This window comes from Serinus canaria, chromosome 25 (assembly GCF_022539315.1).
Source record: "Serinus canaria isolate serCan28SL12 chromosome 25, serCan2020, whole genome shotgun sequence".
NCBI classification, from domain to species: domain Eukaryota; kingdom Metazoa; phylum Chordata; class Aves; order Passeriformes; family Fringillidae; genus Serinus; species Serinus canaria.
The window spans coordinates 14,647,624-14,664,356 of NC_066338.1; the positions used below are offsets into that span (position 1 = coordinate 14,647,624).

Consider the following 16,733-nt stretch of genomic DNA (forward strand, 5'->3'; position numbering starts at 1 on the left):
TGTGGGACAGAGCTGGGGTGGACAGGGTTCCGTGGTGAGGGGGGTCTTGCTGGCAGAGGGATGAGAGGCCAGAGCTGGGTCTGGGAGCAGGAGGAGCAGAGGTAGGAGAGGGAAAAGGTCAGGACAGAGGGATTGCCATGCGGCTGGAAGCTGTCGGTGTGGCCAGTTCAATGTGCAGGGATGCCAGTGCGGTGGCACTGATGGCAGTGTCACGCTGCCACAGGGGAGGAGGCCCAGCTGACACAGGAGAAGATGGAGTCACTGAGGATGCGGTACCTCATCGTGGGCCAGAGCAGCGCTGACACCGCTCACCGGCTGGGGCAGACCCTCGAGGCCTCGTCTCGCCTGGGCACGGCCCCTGAGGACCTGGCACTGTGGCTGAGCCGCATGGAGAAGGAGCTGGGCGAGCAGGAGAGCCAGCAGGATGGCCAGGAGCCCTCAGTCACTGCCAGTGACAGGGAGAAGGTGAGGAACACTGGCCCTCAGGGGGGGATTCAGTTTAACATCTCACCCTGAGAGACGTTAAACTGGGCTCCCTGAGCCCCTCACCAATCCCAGCGTCGGTGCTGGTGCATTCACACCCTCCCTGGCTGACGTCTGTCCCCCTGCTGCAGTTTGAGCAGGTCCTGGAGTCCCAGCTCAGCCGTGTGGCGGGGCTGGGCGAGCGGCTGGAGGAGATCGGCCGCGTGCAGCTGGATGCTGAGGCTCTCCGCTCGCAGCTCTCCGAGCAGAAGGTGGGTCCGCAGCAGTGCCCCGGAGCCACTGGGCTTGGCATGCTCCTGCCAGGACCTGGCACCCACCTGTGCCTCCGTTCCAGCTGCTCTCCGCCGAGATCCTGCACTGCCGGGGCCTGGTTGAGCGTCTGCTGGGGTTCTCGGAGCCGCTGCTGCGCTGCTGCCCCGAGCCCCTGCGGCAGCGCCTTCAGGTGAGCCGGGAGGGTGCCAAGTGACGTTGCCAGCACCCAGGGATGGCTGTACCCTGGCCAGGTGGTGACTCCCTGTCTCCGCAGCCGTCGGTGCAGGCGCTGCGGGAGCGCACGGAGCAGCTGTCCCTGCGCAGCGGCGCCTGTGCCGTGCAGCTGGAGCACGCCCAGTCCCTGCTCACCCAGTTCTCCGAGGCCCTCGAGGAGCTGCTGCCCTGGCTGGAGGAGACGCAGGCCCTGGGGGTGCAGCTCTCGCCTAACGCCATCAGCTACGAGGCCTTCAAGGAGCAGCAGGCGCTGCTGCAGGTGTGGGCAGGGCAGGGGCAAAAGGGACTCGCTCGGCCACCCCGCAGGTGGGAGCGGTGATGGGATGGGGGTGGCACCGCCATGGGGACCACCGGGCTGGGACACCCAGCGAAGAGGAGTCCTCTGGGAGCAGCAGCGGGTGCAGCAGCACATCCCTGCGGCGTGGGGCGCATCCCACCCCAATGCACCCCCACGGCTCTTCCCCGCTGCCAGAGCCTGCGAGAGGCCATCGCCGAGCACCGGCCGCTGGTGGGGAAGCTGCAGCGCGTGTCAGCGCAGCTGCTGGAGCTGAGCCCGGAGCAGGGAGCTCCGTTCCAGCGGCGCTGGCAGGAGCTGGAGGAGCAGTACGGCCACATCCGCGAGCGCGTGCGCCAGGCGGCGGCTCTGCTGGAGGACGCCCTGCCGCGATACAGCCAGGTATGCCCACCGCTGCCCTGGTGGGGCACGTCCCCGGGGCAGTGCCATCGAGTCACTGGGGTGGTCCGCAGCTGTCGGAGCGCATGGACCTGATGCTGGAGTGCCTGGAGCGGCTGCAGAGCCGGCTGCAGAGCCAGCCCCCTGTCCGCGGCGACGCTGCCCACCTGAGGGAGCAGATCCGGGAGAACAGCCTGGCACTGGGCGAGCTGGAGAAGCTCGGGGTGGCTCTGGAGGGCATCCGTGCCCAGGGCGAGGAGCTGCTGGCCACCGTGCAGGCGGTCAGCTCCGACGCCGCGGACAGAGGTACTGGCACGGAGGGGTGGGCACGGCCTGGCCGGCAGGAGATCCGTGTCCCTGTCAGGGCCGTGTGTGGGTGCTGGGGCCCTCGTGGCACCCCGATCCCTGACCCGCTGTGCCCTGCAGGCATCCAGGAGCGCACGGCACAGCTGCTGTCGCAGTGGGGTTGCCTGCGCGGCCGCTGCCAGGAGCAGGAGCGGTGGCTTCGGGAGCTGCTGGCACTGGCTGAGCGCTTCTGGCACGGCCTGTCTGAGCTGGCCGTGGCGCTCAGTGACACCCAGCAGCTGGTGCTGGGGCTGGAGGAGGCTGGCGGCGAGCCCGAGGCCATCCGCACGCGACTTCGCACCATGCAGGTGCGGCTGGGCAGGGGCTCGGTGGGCAGTGCCCTGGGCAGCCCCTGGTGCGGGCAGTGCCCTGGGCAGCCCCTGGTGCGGGCAGTGCCCTGGGCAGCCCCTGGTGCGGGCAGCCCTGAGCCCAGTGCCCCACACAGGCACTGCGGGAGGAGATCGACGCGCTGCAGGGCGAGCTGGACACGCTGGGCAGCCTGGGCGTGGAGCTGATGGCGTCCTGCGGGGACCCCGACAAGCCCGATGTCACCAAGAGCCTGGACGATGTGAGTGTCCTTGGAGCTGGGTTCAGGCAGGGGACACATCCTGGGGGTGTGGGGAGGCTGCTTGTGGGGGTGGCGTGTCCCCGATCCCCATCAGTGCCACTGTCCCCACACCCCAGACCCCCACTCAGTGCCACTGACCCCCACAAAACTCCTGTGCCCCGGCACTCCCATGGTGTCTCCAGGCCTGGATGTCCGTGTGGTGCCACCCCTGTGCCCCGGCCGCCTCCCTGGCACTAGTGACCCCCACAGTCTGTACCCCAGGGCACTGCTGAACCCTGTGCCCTGTCCACCCTGTCCCCCCTGTCCTGACCCCCTGTGCCATGGCCCTGCTGTGGCACCACTGACCCCTGTGCCCTGTCCACCCTGTCCCCAATGTCCTGTCCCCCTGTGCCCTGGCCCTGCTGTGGCACCACTGACCCCCGTGCCCTCTCCACTCTGTCCCCCAAGTCTCGACCCCCGTGCCCCAACCCTGCTGCCCTGGCCACCTGACCCTGTCCCTGCCCACCCTGTCACCCCACGTCCTGTCCCCTGTGCCCCATGCCCTGCTGTGGCACCACTGACCCCTGTGCCCTTCCCCCTGTCACCCACGTCCTGTCCCCCTGTGCCCCATGCCCTGCTGTGGCACCACTGACCCCTGTGCCCTGTCCACCCTGTCCCCCACATCCTGACCCCCTGTGCCCTGGCCCTGCTGTGGCACCACTGACCCCCGTGCCCTCTCCACTCTGTCCCCCACGTCCTGACCCCCTGTGCCCTGGCCCTGCTGTGGCACCACTGACCCCTGTCCCCTGTCCACCCTGTCCCCCACATTCTGTCCCCTGTGCCCCAGCAACTGCTGTGGCACCACTGACCCCTGTGCCCTGTCCACCCTGTCCCCCCTGTCCTGTCCCCCTGTGCCATGGCCCTGCTCTGGCACCACTGACCCCCGTGCCCTGTCCACCCTGTCCCCCCTGTCCTGTCCCCGTGTTCCCGTGCCCTGCTGTGGCACCACTGACCCCTGTGCCCTGTCCACCCTGTCCCATATGCCCTGTCCCCCTGTGCCCTGGCCTTCCTGTGGCACCTCTGACCCCTGTGCCCTGTCCACCCTGTCCCCCATGTCCTGTCCCTGTGTTCCCGTGCCCTGCTGTGGCACCACTGACCCCTGTGCCCTGTCCTCCCTGTCCCCCACGTCCTGTCCCCCTGTGCCATGCCCCTTTTGTGGCACCACTGACCCCCGTGCCCTGTCCAACCCTGTCCCATATGCCTGTCCCCTGTGCCCTGCCTTCCTGTGGCACCACTGACCCCTGTGCCCTGTCCACCCTGTCCCATATGCCCTGTCCCCCTGTGCCCTGGCCTTCCTGTGGCACCACTGACCCCCTGTGCCCTGTCCACCCTGTCCCCAACGTCTCGACCTCCTGTGCCCCATGCCCTGCTGTGGCACCACTGACCCCCGTGCCCTGTCCTCCCTGTCCCCCACATCCTGTCCCCCTGTGCCCCATGCCCTGCTGTGGCACCACTGACCCCTGTGCCCTCTCCACTGTCCCCCACACCTGTCCCCCTGTGCCCTGGCCTGTGTGGCAACCCCTGACCCCTGTGCCATTGTCCTCCCTGTCCCCCCAATGCCCTGTCCCCATGTGCCCTGTGCCCTGCTGTGGCACCACTGACCCCTGTGCCCTGTCCACCCTGTCCCCCACATCCTGTCCCCCTGTGCCCTGGCCTGCTGTGGCACCCCTGACCCCTGTGCCTTGTCCTCCCTGTCCCCCCATGCCCTGTCCCCATGTGCCCTGTGCCCTGCTGTGGCACCACTGACCCCTGTGCCCTGTTCACCCTGTCCCTTATGTCCTGTCCCCCTGTGCCATGGCCCTGCTCTGGCACCACTGACCCCCGTGCCCTGTCCACCCTGTCCTACACATCCTGACCCCCTGTGCCATGGCCCTGCTGTGGCACCACTGACCCCTGTGCCCGCTGCAGCTCTACTCCTCCTGGCACAGCCTGAGCCGCGTGTGGACGGAGCGGAACGGGCGCCTCGAGGAGCAGCTCCAGGCCGCCCTCAGCTACCAGGACACCATGCAGGTGGGTGAGGGTCCCTCAGGGATGTCCCCCTGGCAGGGTCACCCTCCTGTCCCCACGCAGGGGTCTGAGGGGCCATGGTGCCACCCCGGTGCCCCCCATGCCCGCCTGTTCCCTCTCGCCAGCGGCTGCTGGAGTGGCTGGACGCAGCCGAGCTGCGCATCGCCGAGGAGTTCCTGGTGGGCGGCGACCTGGACATGGTGCAGCAGCAGCTGGCGGAGCTCAAGGTGCCGAGGTGTTCCAAACCGGGCCGTGCTGTGCCGTGCCAGGCCGTGCTGTGCCGTGCCAGGCTGTGCTGTGCCGTGCCAGGCCGTGCTGTGCCAGGCCAGGCCGTGCTGTGCCGTGCCAAACCGTGCTGTGCCGTGCCAAACCGTGCTGTGCCGTGCCAAACCGTGCTGTGTTGTGCCAAACCGTGCTGTGCCATGCCAGGCCATGCTGTGCCGTGCCAGGCCATGCTGTGCCATGCCAAACCGTGCTGTGCCACGCCAGGCCGTGCTGTGCTGCCAGGGCCCGTGCTGTGCCGTGCCAGGCCATGCTGTGCCATGCCAAACCGTGCTGTGCCACGCCAGGCTGTGCTGTGCTGCACTGGGCCATGCTGTACCATGCCAGGCCGTGCTGTGCCGTGCCAGGCCATGCTGTGCCATGCCAAACTGTGCTGTGCCACGCCAGGCTGTGCTGTGACGCGCCAGGCCGTGCTGTGCTGCACCAGGCCGTGCTGTGCCATGCCAGGCTGTGCTGTGCCACGCCAAACCATGCTGTGCCATGCCAGGCCGTGCTGTGCCACACCATGCCCTGATCCCTGGGGGCTGGCAGGGGCAGGGAGGGCAGTGGGTGGTCCAGGCAGAGGTGGCATGGATTGGGATGGCACCTTGGGCAGTGCCAGTGCCCCAGTGCACTGGGTGCCAAGTCCTGCCTGGGGTGGCCGGGTCCTGTCCCCCACGAGTCCCTGAGGGGGTTGGGCACCCCTACAGGAGCAGCTCAGGGCCCAGGTGCCCGTGCTGTGCCATGTGGTGCCACGGGGTCGGGCAGACCCTGTCACCAACCGGTGCCACCTGGCAGGAGTTCAAGCGGGAGCTGTACCAGTGCAAGGTGGACGTGGAGAGCCTGCGGCACCACGGGGGCACAGGGCACGGGGAGCCCCCGGGCACCCTCAGCGACTTCCGCCAGCGCTGGGACCACCTGGAGGAGGAGATCGTCAGCCGACAGGTGGGCAGGGGGCACGGGGGGCACGGGGGGCACAGGGCAGGGCTGGCAGGACAGGGGGTGGGCCGGGAATGTGCTGGGTGGGCACATCCTGTGGGTGCTGGGTCAGTGTGGGGGGTGCAAGCGGGCACTGGGTGGGGTGCCCAGGGCTGTTGGGCACTGAGTGGGCACTGTTGGGCCTGGGTAGATGCCCAGGGCCATGTGGGCACTGATTGGGCCTGGGTGGGTGTCCAGGGCTGTGTGGGCATTGGTTGGGCACTGGGTGGGAACTGGGTGGGCACTGGGTGGGTGCCCAGGGTTGGGTGGGCACTGGGTGTGTGTCCAGGGCTGTGTGGGCACTGAGTGGGCAACTGGGTGGGTGCCAGGGTGGGGTGGGTGCTGGGTGGGCACTGCATGGGTGCCCAGGACTGTGTGGGTGCTGGGTACTCTGTGGGTGTCCAGGGCTGTGTAGGCATTGGTTGGGCACTGGGTGGGCACTAGGTGGATGCCCAGGGCTGTGTGGGCACTGGGTCGGTGCCCAGGGCTGGGTGGGTGCTGGGTGGGCACTGGGTAGGCACTGAGTGGGCACTGGGTGGGTGGCCAGGGCTGTGTGGGCACTGAGTGGGCACTGAGTGGGTGTCCAGGGCCGTGTGGGCATTGGTTGGGCATTGAGTGGGCACTGGGTGGTTGCTCAGGGCTGGGTGGGTGCTGGGTGGGCACTGCAGGGGTGTCCAGGGCCGTGTGGGTGCTGAGTACTCTGTGGGCATCGAGGGCTGTGTGGGCACTGAGTGGGCACTGGGTGGGTGCCCAGGGCTATGTGGGCACTGAGTGGGCAGTGGATGAGTGCCAGGGCTGTGTGGGCATTGGTTGGGCACTGGGTGGGAACTGGGTGGGCACTGGGTGGGTGTTGAGGGCTGTGTGGGCACTGAGTGGGCACTGGGTGGGTGCCCAGGGTTGGGTGGGCACTGGATGGGTGCCCAGGGCTGTGTGGGCACAGGTTGGGCACTGGGTGGGTGCCGGGTGCTCTGTGGGCACCCAGAGCCCTGTCGGCTGCCCTTGCCTCCCCCACCATGGTGGCTCCCTCCTGGCAGCACCAGCTGGAGGCGGCGCTGCTGGGGGCGGGGCAGTGCCAGTGCCCCAGTGCACTGGGTGCCAAGTCCTGCCTGGGGTGGCCGGGTCCTGTCCCCCACGAGTCCCTGAGGGGGTTGGGCACCCCTACAGGAGCAGCTCAGGGCCCAGGTGCCCGTGCTGTGCCATGTGGTGCCACGGGGTCGGGCAGACCCTGTCACCAACCGGTGCCACCTGGCAGGAGTTCAAGCGGGAGCTGTACCAGTGCAAGGTGGACGTGGAGAGCCTGCGGCACCACGGGGGCACAGGGCACGGGGAGCCCCCGGGCACCCTCAGCGACTTCCGCCAGCGCTGGGACCACCTGGAGGAGGAGATCGTCAGCCGACAGGTGGGCAGGGGGCACGGGGGGCACGGGGGGCACAGGGCAGGGCTGGCAGGACAGGGGGTGGGCCGGGAATGTGCTGGGTGGGCACATCCTGTGGGTGCTGGGTCAGTGTGGGGGGTGCAAGCGGGCACTGGGTGGGTGCCCAGGGCTGTTTGGGCACTGAGTGGGCACTGTTTGGGCCTGGGTAGGTGCCCAGGGCCATGTGGGCACTGATTGGGCCTGGGTGGGTGTCCAGGGCTGTGTGGGCATTGGTTGGGCACTGGGTGGGAACTGGGTGGGCACTGGGTGGGGGTTGAGGGCTGTGTGGGCACTGAGTGGGCACTGGGTGGGTGTTGAGGGCTGTGTGGGCACTGAGTGGGCACTGGGTGGGTGCCCAGGGTGGGGTGGGTGCTGGGTGGGCACTGCATGGGTGCCCAGGACTGTGTGGGTGCTGGGTACTCTGTGGGTGTCCAGGGCTGTGTAGGCATTGGTTGGGCACTGGGTGGGCACTAGGTGGATGCCCAGGGCTGTGTGGGCACTGGATGGGTGCCCAGGGCTGGGTGGGTGCTGGGTGGGCACTGGGTGGGTGCTGGGTGCTCTGTGGGTGTTGAGGGCTGTGTGGGCACTGAGTGGGCACTGGATGGGTGCCCAGGGCTGGGTGGGCACTGAGTGGGCACTGGGTGGGTGCCCAGGGCTGGGTGGGTGCTGGGTGGGCACTGCAGGGGTGTCCAGGGCCGTGTGGGTGCTGAGTACTCTGTGGGCATCGAGGGCTGTGTGGGCACTGAGTGGGCACTGGGTGGGTGCCCAGGGCTATGTGGGCACTGAGTGGGCAGTGGATGAGTGCCAGGGCTGTGTGGGCATTGGTTGGGCACTGGGTGGGAACTGGGTGGGCACTGGGGTGTTGAGTGTATGGGCATGAGTGCACTGTGGGTTGAGGGCTGTGGGCACTGAGTGGGCACTGGTGGGGTGCCAGGATTGGTGGGCCTGAGTGGCACTGATGGCCTGGCGGTGGGCATAGGCTGGACACTGGATGGGTGCCCAGGGCTGTGTGGGCACAGGTTGGGCACTGTGTGTGTGCCGGGTGCTCTGTGGGCACCCAGAGCCCTGTCGGCTGCCCTTGCCTCCCCCACCATGGTGGCTCCCTCCTGGCAGCACCAGCTGGAGGCGGCGCTGCTGGGGCTGGGGCAGTTCCAGCACCAGCTGGCAGAGCTGCTGCAGTGGCTGAGCCGCACCGGGGAGCAGCTGCGCGGCCCCGCGCCCCTGCGCCCCGACCTGCAGAGCTGCGAGATCGAGCTGGCCAAGCACAAGGTGAGGCTGCAAGGGGGCCCCAGGGACACGTGGCCACAGCCCCCGTCACACTGTCGGGGTGGGTGTTCTGGGAGTCCTGGCTCTGGGGGCACCCACAGGGTGGGTGTGCAAGTCATGGTGGCACCCACAGGGTGGGTGTCCTGGCCGTGGTGGCACTCCAAGGTTGGTGTCCAGGTCATGGTGTCAATCTAGGGTGGGTGTCCTGGCCGTGGTGGCACCCCAGGGTGGGTGTCCTGGCCGTGGTGGCACCCCCAGGGTGGGTGTCCTGGCCGTGGTGGCACCCCAGGGTGGGTGTCCTGGCCGTGGTGGCACCCCCAGGGTGGGTGTCCTGGCTGTGGTGGCACCCCCAGGGTGGGTGTCCTGGCCATGGTGGCACCCCCAGGGTGGGTGTCTTGGTCAGGGTGGGTGTCCTGGCCGTGGTGGCGCCCCCAGGGTGGGTGTCCTGGTCATCGTGGCACTCCCAGGGTTGGTGTCCAAGTCATGGTGGCACCCCCAGGGTGTGTGTCCTGGCCATGGTGTCAACCCAGGGTGGGTGTCCTGGTCAGGGTGGGTGTCTTGGCCATGGTGGCACCCCCAGGGTGGGTGTCCTGGCCGTGGTGGCACCTCCAGAGTGTGTGTGCAAGTCATGGTGGCACCCCCAGGGTGGGTATCCTGGCCATGGTGGTACCCCCAGGGTGGGTGTCCTGGCCATGGTGTCAACCCAGGGTGGGTGTCCTGGTCATCGTGGCACCCCCAGGGTGAGTGTCCAAATCATGGTGGCACCCCAGGGTTGGTGTCCTGGCCATAGTGGCATGCCCAGGGTTGGTGTCCTGGCCGTGGGGGCACCCCTAGGGTGTGTGTGCAAGTCATGGTGGCACCCCCAGGGTGGGTGTCCTGGCCATGGTGGCACCCCAGGGTGGGTGTCCTGGTCATGGTGGCATCCCAGGGTGGGTGTCCTGGCCATGGTGGCACCCCAGGGTGGGTGTCCTGGCCATGGTGGCACCCCAGGGTGGGTGTCCTGGTCATGGTGGCACCCCAGGGTGGGTGTCCTGGTCAGGGTGGGTGTCCTGGCCATGGTGGCACCCCAGGGTGGGTGTCCTGGCCACAGGGCGCTGCCTGGCCCCTCCTCGGGTGCTGCGGCAGCAGGGCCGGGCAGGCTGCAGCGCGGGGACGCGTCCCCTCCCGCGGTGACACCACGGGAGGAATGAGCTGTCTCAGTGCCGGCCCGGTGCCACAGCCCCTTGCCCGGGCACGCTCCTGACGTGCCTGACGCGGGCGAGGCTGCAGGGCCGGGCTGTCGCCGCGCCGGGGGAGGGGGGGCCGTGCAAGGGGTACCTGTCCCCTCTGCCCCTGTCCCTGTCCCGGCCTGTCCTGTGCCTCGGGGTACCTGTCCCCTCTGCCCTTGTCCCGGCCTCCGCCCTGCCCCGCACCCTGCTGAGATCAAGAGCCCTGGAGGCACCCATGGGTGCCATCCCTGCCCAGCGTGGCACCCCCAGTCCCCAGTGGTGCGGTGGCAGCGGTGTTAAGGGCAGCAGAGGTGTCTCGGGGCTTTAGGAATGGGGGTGTGGGTGTCCCAGCCCCGGTCCCAGCCGTGACCCAGCCGCCCCCTCCCCAGGTGCTGCGCACCGACGTGATGTCCCACGCCCGCACGGTGCAGTCGGTGACCGAGGCAGGGCAGGGGCTGCTGCTCTCCAGCCTGGGCGAGAGCGTGGAGGGGCTGCAGCGCAGCCTGCAGCAGCTGGAGCAGCACTGGGAGCTGGTGCGCAGCCAGACCGAGAGCCGGCAGCTGGAGCTGGAGAACAACCTCAGCCAGGTACGGCCGCGGCCCCGCGGAGCTGCCGGGCGGAGCGGCCGGCGCTGAGCCCCGCCTCGCCCCCAGGTGCAGGACATCACGCTGGAGATCACGGAGCTGCTGCAGTGGCTGGAGCAGGTGGAGCTGCAGCTCTTCTGCTCCAAGCCCGCCTGGGGCCATCCAGATGCCACCAAAGAGAAGCTCAACGCACACCTGGTGAGAGTCAGCGCCAGGCTGGGCCCTGCTGCAGGACCGGCCCCTGTTGGTCTCTTGGGGGGATGTGTGACCCTGGCCATAGTGGCACCCCAGGGTGGGTGTCCTGGCCATAGTGGCATGCCCGGGGTTGGTGTCCTGGCCGTGATGGCACTCCAAGATTGGTGTCCTGGTCATGGTGGCATCCCAGGGTGGGTGTCCTGGCCATGATGGCATCCCAGGGTGGGTGTCCTGGCCATGGTGGCACCCCCAGGGTGGGTGTCCTGGCCATAGTGGCATGCCCGGGGTTGGTGTCCTGGCCATGGTGGTACCCCCAGGGTGGGTGTCCTGGCCATGGTGGCACCCCCAGGGTGGCTGTCCTGGCTGTGATGGCATCCCAGGGTGGCTGTCCTGGCTGTGGTGGTACCCCCAGGGTGGGTGTCGTGGCCATAGTGGCACCCCAGGGTGGGTGTCCTGGCCATAGTGGCATCCCAGGGTGGGTGTCCTGGCCATAGTGGCATGCCCGGGGTTGGTGTCCTGGCCATGATGGCACTCCAAGATGGGTGTCCTGGCTGTGGTGGTACCCCCAGGGTGGGTGTCCTGGCCATGATGGCATCCCAGGGGGGTGTCCTGGCCGTGGTGGTACCCCCAGGGTGGGTACCTTCTCCACACTGCTGGGCCAGGATCCTTCTCTGCTGCCTTCTCCCTGAAGCCAGGCAGAGCCTGGTACCCCTCCCTCAGCCCCTCCAGCTCCTTAAGACAGAGCAGGAGCCATCCTTGTCCTTGTCCCTTGCCCTGAACCTGTTCCTGTCCCCATCCACTCCCTGTCTTTATCCTCTCTCCCTGTTCACTGTGGCTGTCCCCCTTGTCCCCATCCTCTGTCCCCATCCTCATCTCTGTCCCCTGTCTGCTTTACCTGACCTCTCTACATTCCCATCCCTCTTCCCAGCCCCGTTCCCATCCCTGCTCCCATTCCCATCCCCATTCCCATCCCTGTTCCCATCCCTGTTCCCATCCCTGTTCCCATCCCTGCTCCCATTCCCATCCCCATTCCCATTCCCGTTCCCATTCCCGTTCCCATCCCTGTTCCCATCCCTGTTCCCATCCCTGTTCCCATCCCTGCTCCCATTCCCATCCCCATTCCCATCCCCGTTCCCATCCCCGTTCCCATCCCCGTTCCCATCCCCGTTCCCATCCCTGTTCCCATCCCTGTTCCCATCCCCATTCCCATCCCTGCTCCCATTCCCATCCCTGCTCCCATCCCTGCTCCCATTCCCATCCCTGTTCCCATCCCTGTTCCCATCCCTGCTCCCATCCCTGCTCCCATTCCCATCCCCATTCCCATTCCCGTTCCCATTCCCGTTCCCATCCCCGTTCCCAACCCTGCTCCCATTCCCATCCCCATTCCCATCTCTGCTCCCATTCCCATCCCTGTTCCCATCCCTGTTCCCATCCCTGTTTCCATCCCTGCTCCCATTCCCATCCCCATTCCCATTCCCGTTCCCATCCCTGTTCGCATCCCTGTTCCCACTCCCATGCCCATCCCCATTCCCATCCCTGTTCCCATCCCTGTTCTCATCCCCATTCCCATCCCTGCTCCCATTCCCATCCCTGTTCCCATCCCTGTTCCCATCCCTGTTTCCATCCCTGCTCCCATTCCCATCCCCATTCCCATTCCCGTTCCCATCCCTGTTCGCATCCCTGTTCCCACTCCCATGCCCATCCCCATTCCCATCCCTGTTCCCATCCCTGTTCTCATCCCCATCCGCATCCCTGTTCCCATCCCTGCTCCCGTTCCCATCCCCATTCCCATCCCCGTTCCCATCCCTGTTCTCATCCCCATCCCCATCCCTGTTCCCATCTCTGCTCCCATCCCCATTCCCATCCCCATTCCCATCCCCGTCCCCTGTTCCCATTCCCGTTCCCATCCCCATCCCCATTCCCATGCCCATCCCCGTCCCCTCCTCCCCCTGCCCGCTGTCCCGCTGTCCCGCTGTCCCGCTGTCCCGCTGTGACGCCGCTGTCCGTCTGTCCCGGCAGGAGCTGTGCCGGGAGCTGGAGGCGCGGGCCGGCGCCTACCGGGGGCTGCGGGAGCGGCTGCAGCGGCTGCTGGACTCGTGCCGCGCCGGCCGGCCCTGCAGCACCGAGCACAGCCTGCGCCTCCTGGAGCAGAAGTGGGAGAGCGTCCAGGCCGAGGCCCAGGAGAGGAAGGTGTGCGGGGGGTTCTGGGGGACCGCGACCCCCGGGGGGCTCACGCTGACCGGAGCGGGTCAGGAGCAGGGGAGTCCGTGCCCACCGGTGCCCGCACCGCCCGCAGGAGCGCCTGGCCGAGGGGCTGACGGTCAGCACCGAGTTCCACGGCTCGGCGCAGGAGCTGCTGCGCTGGGTGGCCCACGCCGAGGAGCTGCTGGGGTCCCCCGCGCCGCCCAGCTTCGTCCTGGACACCGTCACCGCGCAGATCCAGGAGCACAAGGCAAGAGCGGCGCCCTCGGGGCCGGTTCGTGGGGCTGGGGTCTGCCCCGGGGGTCCCGTGTGGCACCTGCGGGGTGGCCAGGGCGGGTGGCACGCGTGTCCCTGTCGCAACACGACAGGAAATGAACGATGCTCACACGCTGAGGTGTCCGAGGCAGAAAAAGGCGCGTTTATTTCCCGACCTCGATATTGATAGAATTCCAAAAGCGACCATGGATTGGGGGATGAAATTGCCTGGTCCTGGCAGTGCCATTATGGACCTGGGACAGGTCCTGGTGGCGCCCTTATGGATAGGGACAGGTCCTGCATGTCCTGGCAGTGCCATAATGGACCTGGGACAGGTCCTGCATGTCCTGGCAGTGCCATTATGGACCTGGGACAGGTCCTGGCAGTGCCATTATAGACCTGGGACAGGTCCTGGTGGTGCCCTTATGGATAGGGACAGGTCCTGCATGTCCTGGCAGTGCCATTATAAACCTGGGACAGGTCCTGCATGTCCTGGCAGTGCCATTATGGACCTGGGACAGGTCCTGGCAGTGCCCTTATGGATAGGGACAGGTCCTGCGTGTCCTGGCAGTGCCATTATAGACCTGGGACAGGTCCTGGCAGTGCCCTTATGGATAGGGACAGGTCCTGCGTGTCCTGGCAGTGCCATTATGGACCTGGGACAGGTCCTGGTGGTGCCCTTATGGATAGGGACAGGTCCTGCATGTCCTGGCAGTGCCATTATAGAGCTGGGACAGGTCCTAGTGGTGCCCTTATGGATAGGGACAGGTCCTGAATGTCCTGGCAGTGCCATTATGGACCTGGGACAGGTCCTGGCACTGCCATTATAGACCTGGGACAGGTCCTGCGTGTCCTCGCAGTGCCACAATGGACAGGGAAAGGTCCTGGTGGTGCCCTTATGGATAGGGACAGGTCCTGCATGTCCTGGCAGTGCCATTATAGACCTGGGACAGGTCCTGGTGGTGCCCTTATGGATAGGGACAGGTCCTGCGTGTCCTGGCAGTGCCATTATAGACCTGGGACAGGTCCTGGTGGTGCCCTTATGGATAGGGACAGGTCCTGCATGTCCTGGCAGTGCCATTATAGACCTGGGACAGGTCCTGGTGGTGCCCTTATGGATAGGGACAGGTCCTGCATGTCCTGGCTGTTCCACAATGGACAGGGACAGGTCCTGGGGGTCCTCTCCAACCGCTCTGGTCAAACCAACAGTCCATCGATTCTCACCTCCTGCAGAAAGGAGTTGACAAAACAATCATTATTTACACAATGAGGTGTGTGGTCTTTCACTCAGAGACACTTTTGGCCATGGCTGGGTGGTGTTTCACCCCAGGGACACTTTTGGCCATGGCTGGGTGGTGTTTCACCCCACAGACACTTTTGGCCATGGCTGGGGGCTCCAGTTGGGCACGTGGGGACAAGTCCAGGCCTGCAGGAGCTCTGGGGGTGCTGGGATGGAGCTTCCCCCCATATCAGGGTCTGCTCCTCAGGTTTCCCTCTGTGGAGAAGCTTTAGGGTAATGGGGAAGGGAAGGAGTGGGTTCTGATGGAGGGTTTGGATCCAGAGCTTTGTTCTGGCCCACAGCCTCTGAACCCAGCCCCAGCTCCAGCAGAACTCCTGACCCCGTGGGTGCTGCTCCTTTTAACCCCAGGGAGAGGGCAGGGAAGGGGCAGGGAGCCACCAGCCAGGCACAGGAGGGGAGATCTCAAGGGACAAAGGACACCTGGATGGCCCAGTGACCCCCCCACAGGGGTAGAGGGCATCCCTTGAATCTGCCAATCTCTCCACACCCTCCTGGAATTCCAGGATTGACAGGCAGTGCTGGGCAGGGGTCAGGGAGGGGAAAGGAGAAGTGATGGACACACCTGGGAGGGAATCTTCAGGTTCTGGGGTAAACCTTGAAATCACACCGCACCACTCTGCGCCCCGTCCCAGCCCGTGCCTGGTGCTCCACGTGCCATCCTGGCACGGGCTGTGTCCGGGGGGCTCCTCACCCACCCCAGGACCCCCCACACTGAGCTGCCCCCTCCCCGCAGGCCCTGGTGAAGGAGGCAAACGCCCACGGGGAGAAGCTGGGCGGCCTGGAGGCCGTGGCCGCGCGCCTGAAGGATTTCAGTCGGAAGCAGGACGGGGCCGTCATCCAGAACCTGGTGCTGGCGGCCCGGGAGCGGCTGGGCAAGGTCCTGCAGCGGGCAGCAGAGAGGGGGGCGGTGCTGGAGGAGGCTCGAAAACGCAGCAAGCAGGTACCAGGACACAGCCTGGGCTGGGGAGGGGGCTCTGCCCCTCGGTTGGCCTTGGTCGTGGGCCTGGAGGGATAAGGACAAGGGGGAACGGCTTCCCAGTGCCAGGGGGAGGGGATGGAGGGGATATTGGGGAGAAGTTCTTCCCTGGCAGGGGGGTCTCCCAGAGAAGCTGTGTCTGCCTCATCCTCGGACATGTCCAAGGCCATGTTGGATGGGGCTTGGAACAACCTGGTCCTGTGGAAGGTGTCCCTGCCCATAGCACAGGAGTTGGAACTGGATGGACCTTAACGTCCTTCCAACCCAAACCATCCTGGGACTGTTGATTCTGTGCCATGGGTGCTGCTGGGAGCTGTGCCAGGGAGGGACCACGTGGCTCTGGTGCCATCACCGTGCTGTCCTGGCCCATGGTTTGCCCCGTGCTGGTGGCCAGGCCGTGCCACTCCTGTGGAAGTTGTCCCTGCCCATAGCAGGGGGGTGGAACTGGATGGACCTTAACGTCCTTCCAACCCAAACCATGCCAGGCCTGTTGATTCCGTGCCATGGGTCCTGCTGGGAGCTGTGCCAGGGAGGGACCACGTGGCTCTGGTGCCATCACTGTGCTGTCCTGGCCCATGATTTGCCCCGTGCTGGTGGCCAGGCCGTGCCACTCTTGTGGAAGCTTTCCCTGCCCATAGCATGGCATTGAAACTGGATGGACCTCAAGGTCCTTCCATCCCGGGCCTGTTGATTCCATGCCGTGGGTCCTGCTGGGAGCTGTGCCAGGGAGGGACCACACGGCTCTGGCACCGTCACTGTGCTGTCCTGGCCCATGGTTTGCCCTGTGCTGGTGGCCAGGCCGTGCTGCTCCTGTGAAAGCTTTCCCTGCCCATAGCAGGGGGGTGGAACTGGATGGACCTTAACGTCCTTCCAACCCAAACCATGCCAGGCCTGTTGATTCCGTGCCATGGGTCCTGCTGGGAGCTGTGCCAGGAAGGGACCATGCGGCTCTGGTGCCATCACTGGGCTGTCCTGGCCCGTGGTTTGCCCCGTGCTGGTGGCCAGGCCGTGCCACTCCTGTGGAAGGTGTCCCTGCCCATAGCAGGAGGTGGAACTGGATGGACTTCAAGGTCCTTCCAACCCAAACCATGCCAGGCCTGTTGATTCCGTGCCATGGGTCCTGCTGGGAGCTGTGCCAGGGAGGGACCATGCGGCTCTGGTGCCATCACTGGGCTGTCTTGGCCCGTGATTTGCCCCATGCTGGTGGCCAGGCCGTTCAGGTCCTTCCAACCCAAACCATGCCAGGACTGTTGATTCCATGCCATGGGTGCTGCTGGGAGCTGTGCCAGGGAGGGACCACACGGCTCTGGCACCGTCACTGTGCTGTCCTGGCCCATGGTTTGCCCCGTGCTGGTGCCCAGGCTGTGCCACTCCCTTGTGCGGCCCCACGGCTCCTGTTTGGGTGGCCCCAGATCTGCTTTGCCCCCGCGTCCCCCCCTCAGCCCCCTCAGCCCCCTCAGCCCCCTCAGCCCCCTCAGCCCTCCCCTCCGCTT

The 16,733-nt window shown here is 66.6% G+C and overlaps 1 protein-coding gene across 1 annotated transcript in view; it reads left to right on the forward strand.

Moving 5' to 3' along the window:
- PLEC (plectin) overlaps positions 1–16,733 on the forward strand; it is a 74,987-nt gene that overhangs the window by 49,371 nt on the left and 8,883 nt on the right. Inside the window, 17 exon segments of the mRNA XM_050984870.1 lie at positions 224–465; positions 615–734; positions 818–925; positions 1,010–1,228; positions 1,442–1,645; positions 1,717–1,948; positions 2,069–2,295; positions 2,433–2,555; positions 4,503–4,604; positions 4,727–4,828; positions 5,661–5,807; positions 8,368–8,523; positions 10,118–10,315; positions 10,382–10,510; positions 12,527–12,697; positions 12,804–12,983; positions 14,998–15,204. Coding sequence (XP_050840827.1) covers positions 224–465; positions 615–734; positions 818–925; positions 1,010–1,228; positions 1,442–1,645; positions 1,717–1,948; positions 2,069–2,295; positions 2,433–2,555; positions 4,503–4,604; positions 4,727–4,828; positions 5,661–5,807; positions 8,368–8,523; positions 10,118–10,315; positions 10,382–10,510; positions 12,527–12,697; positions 12,804–12,983; positions 14,998–15,204 — 2,867 coding nt within the window.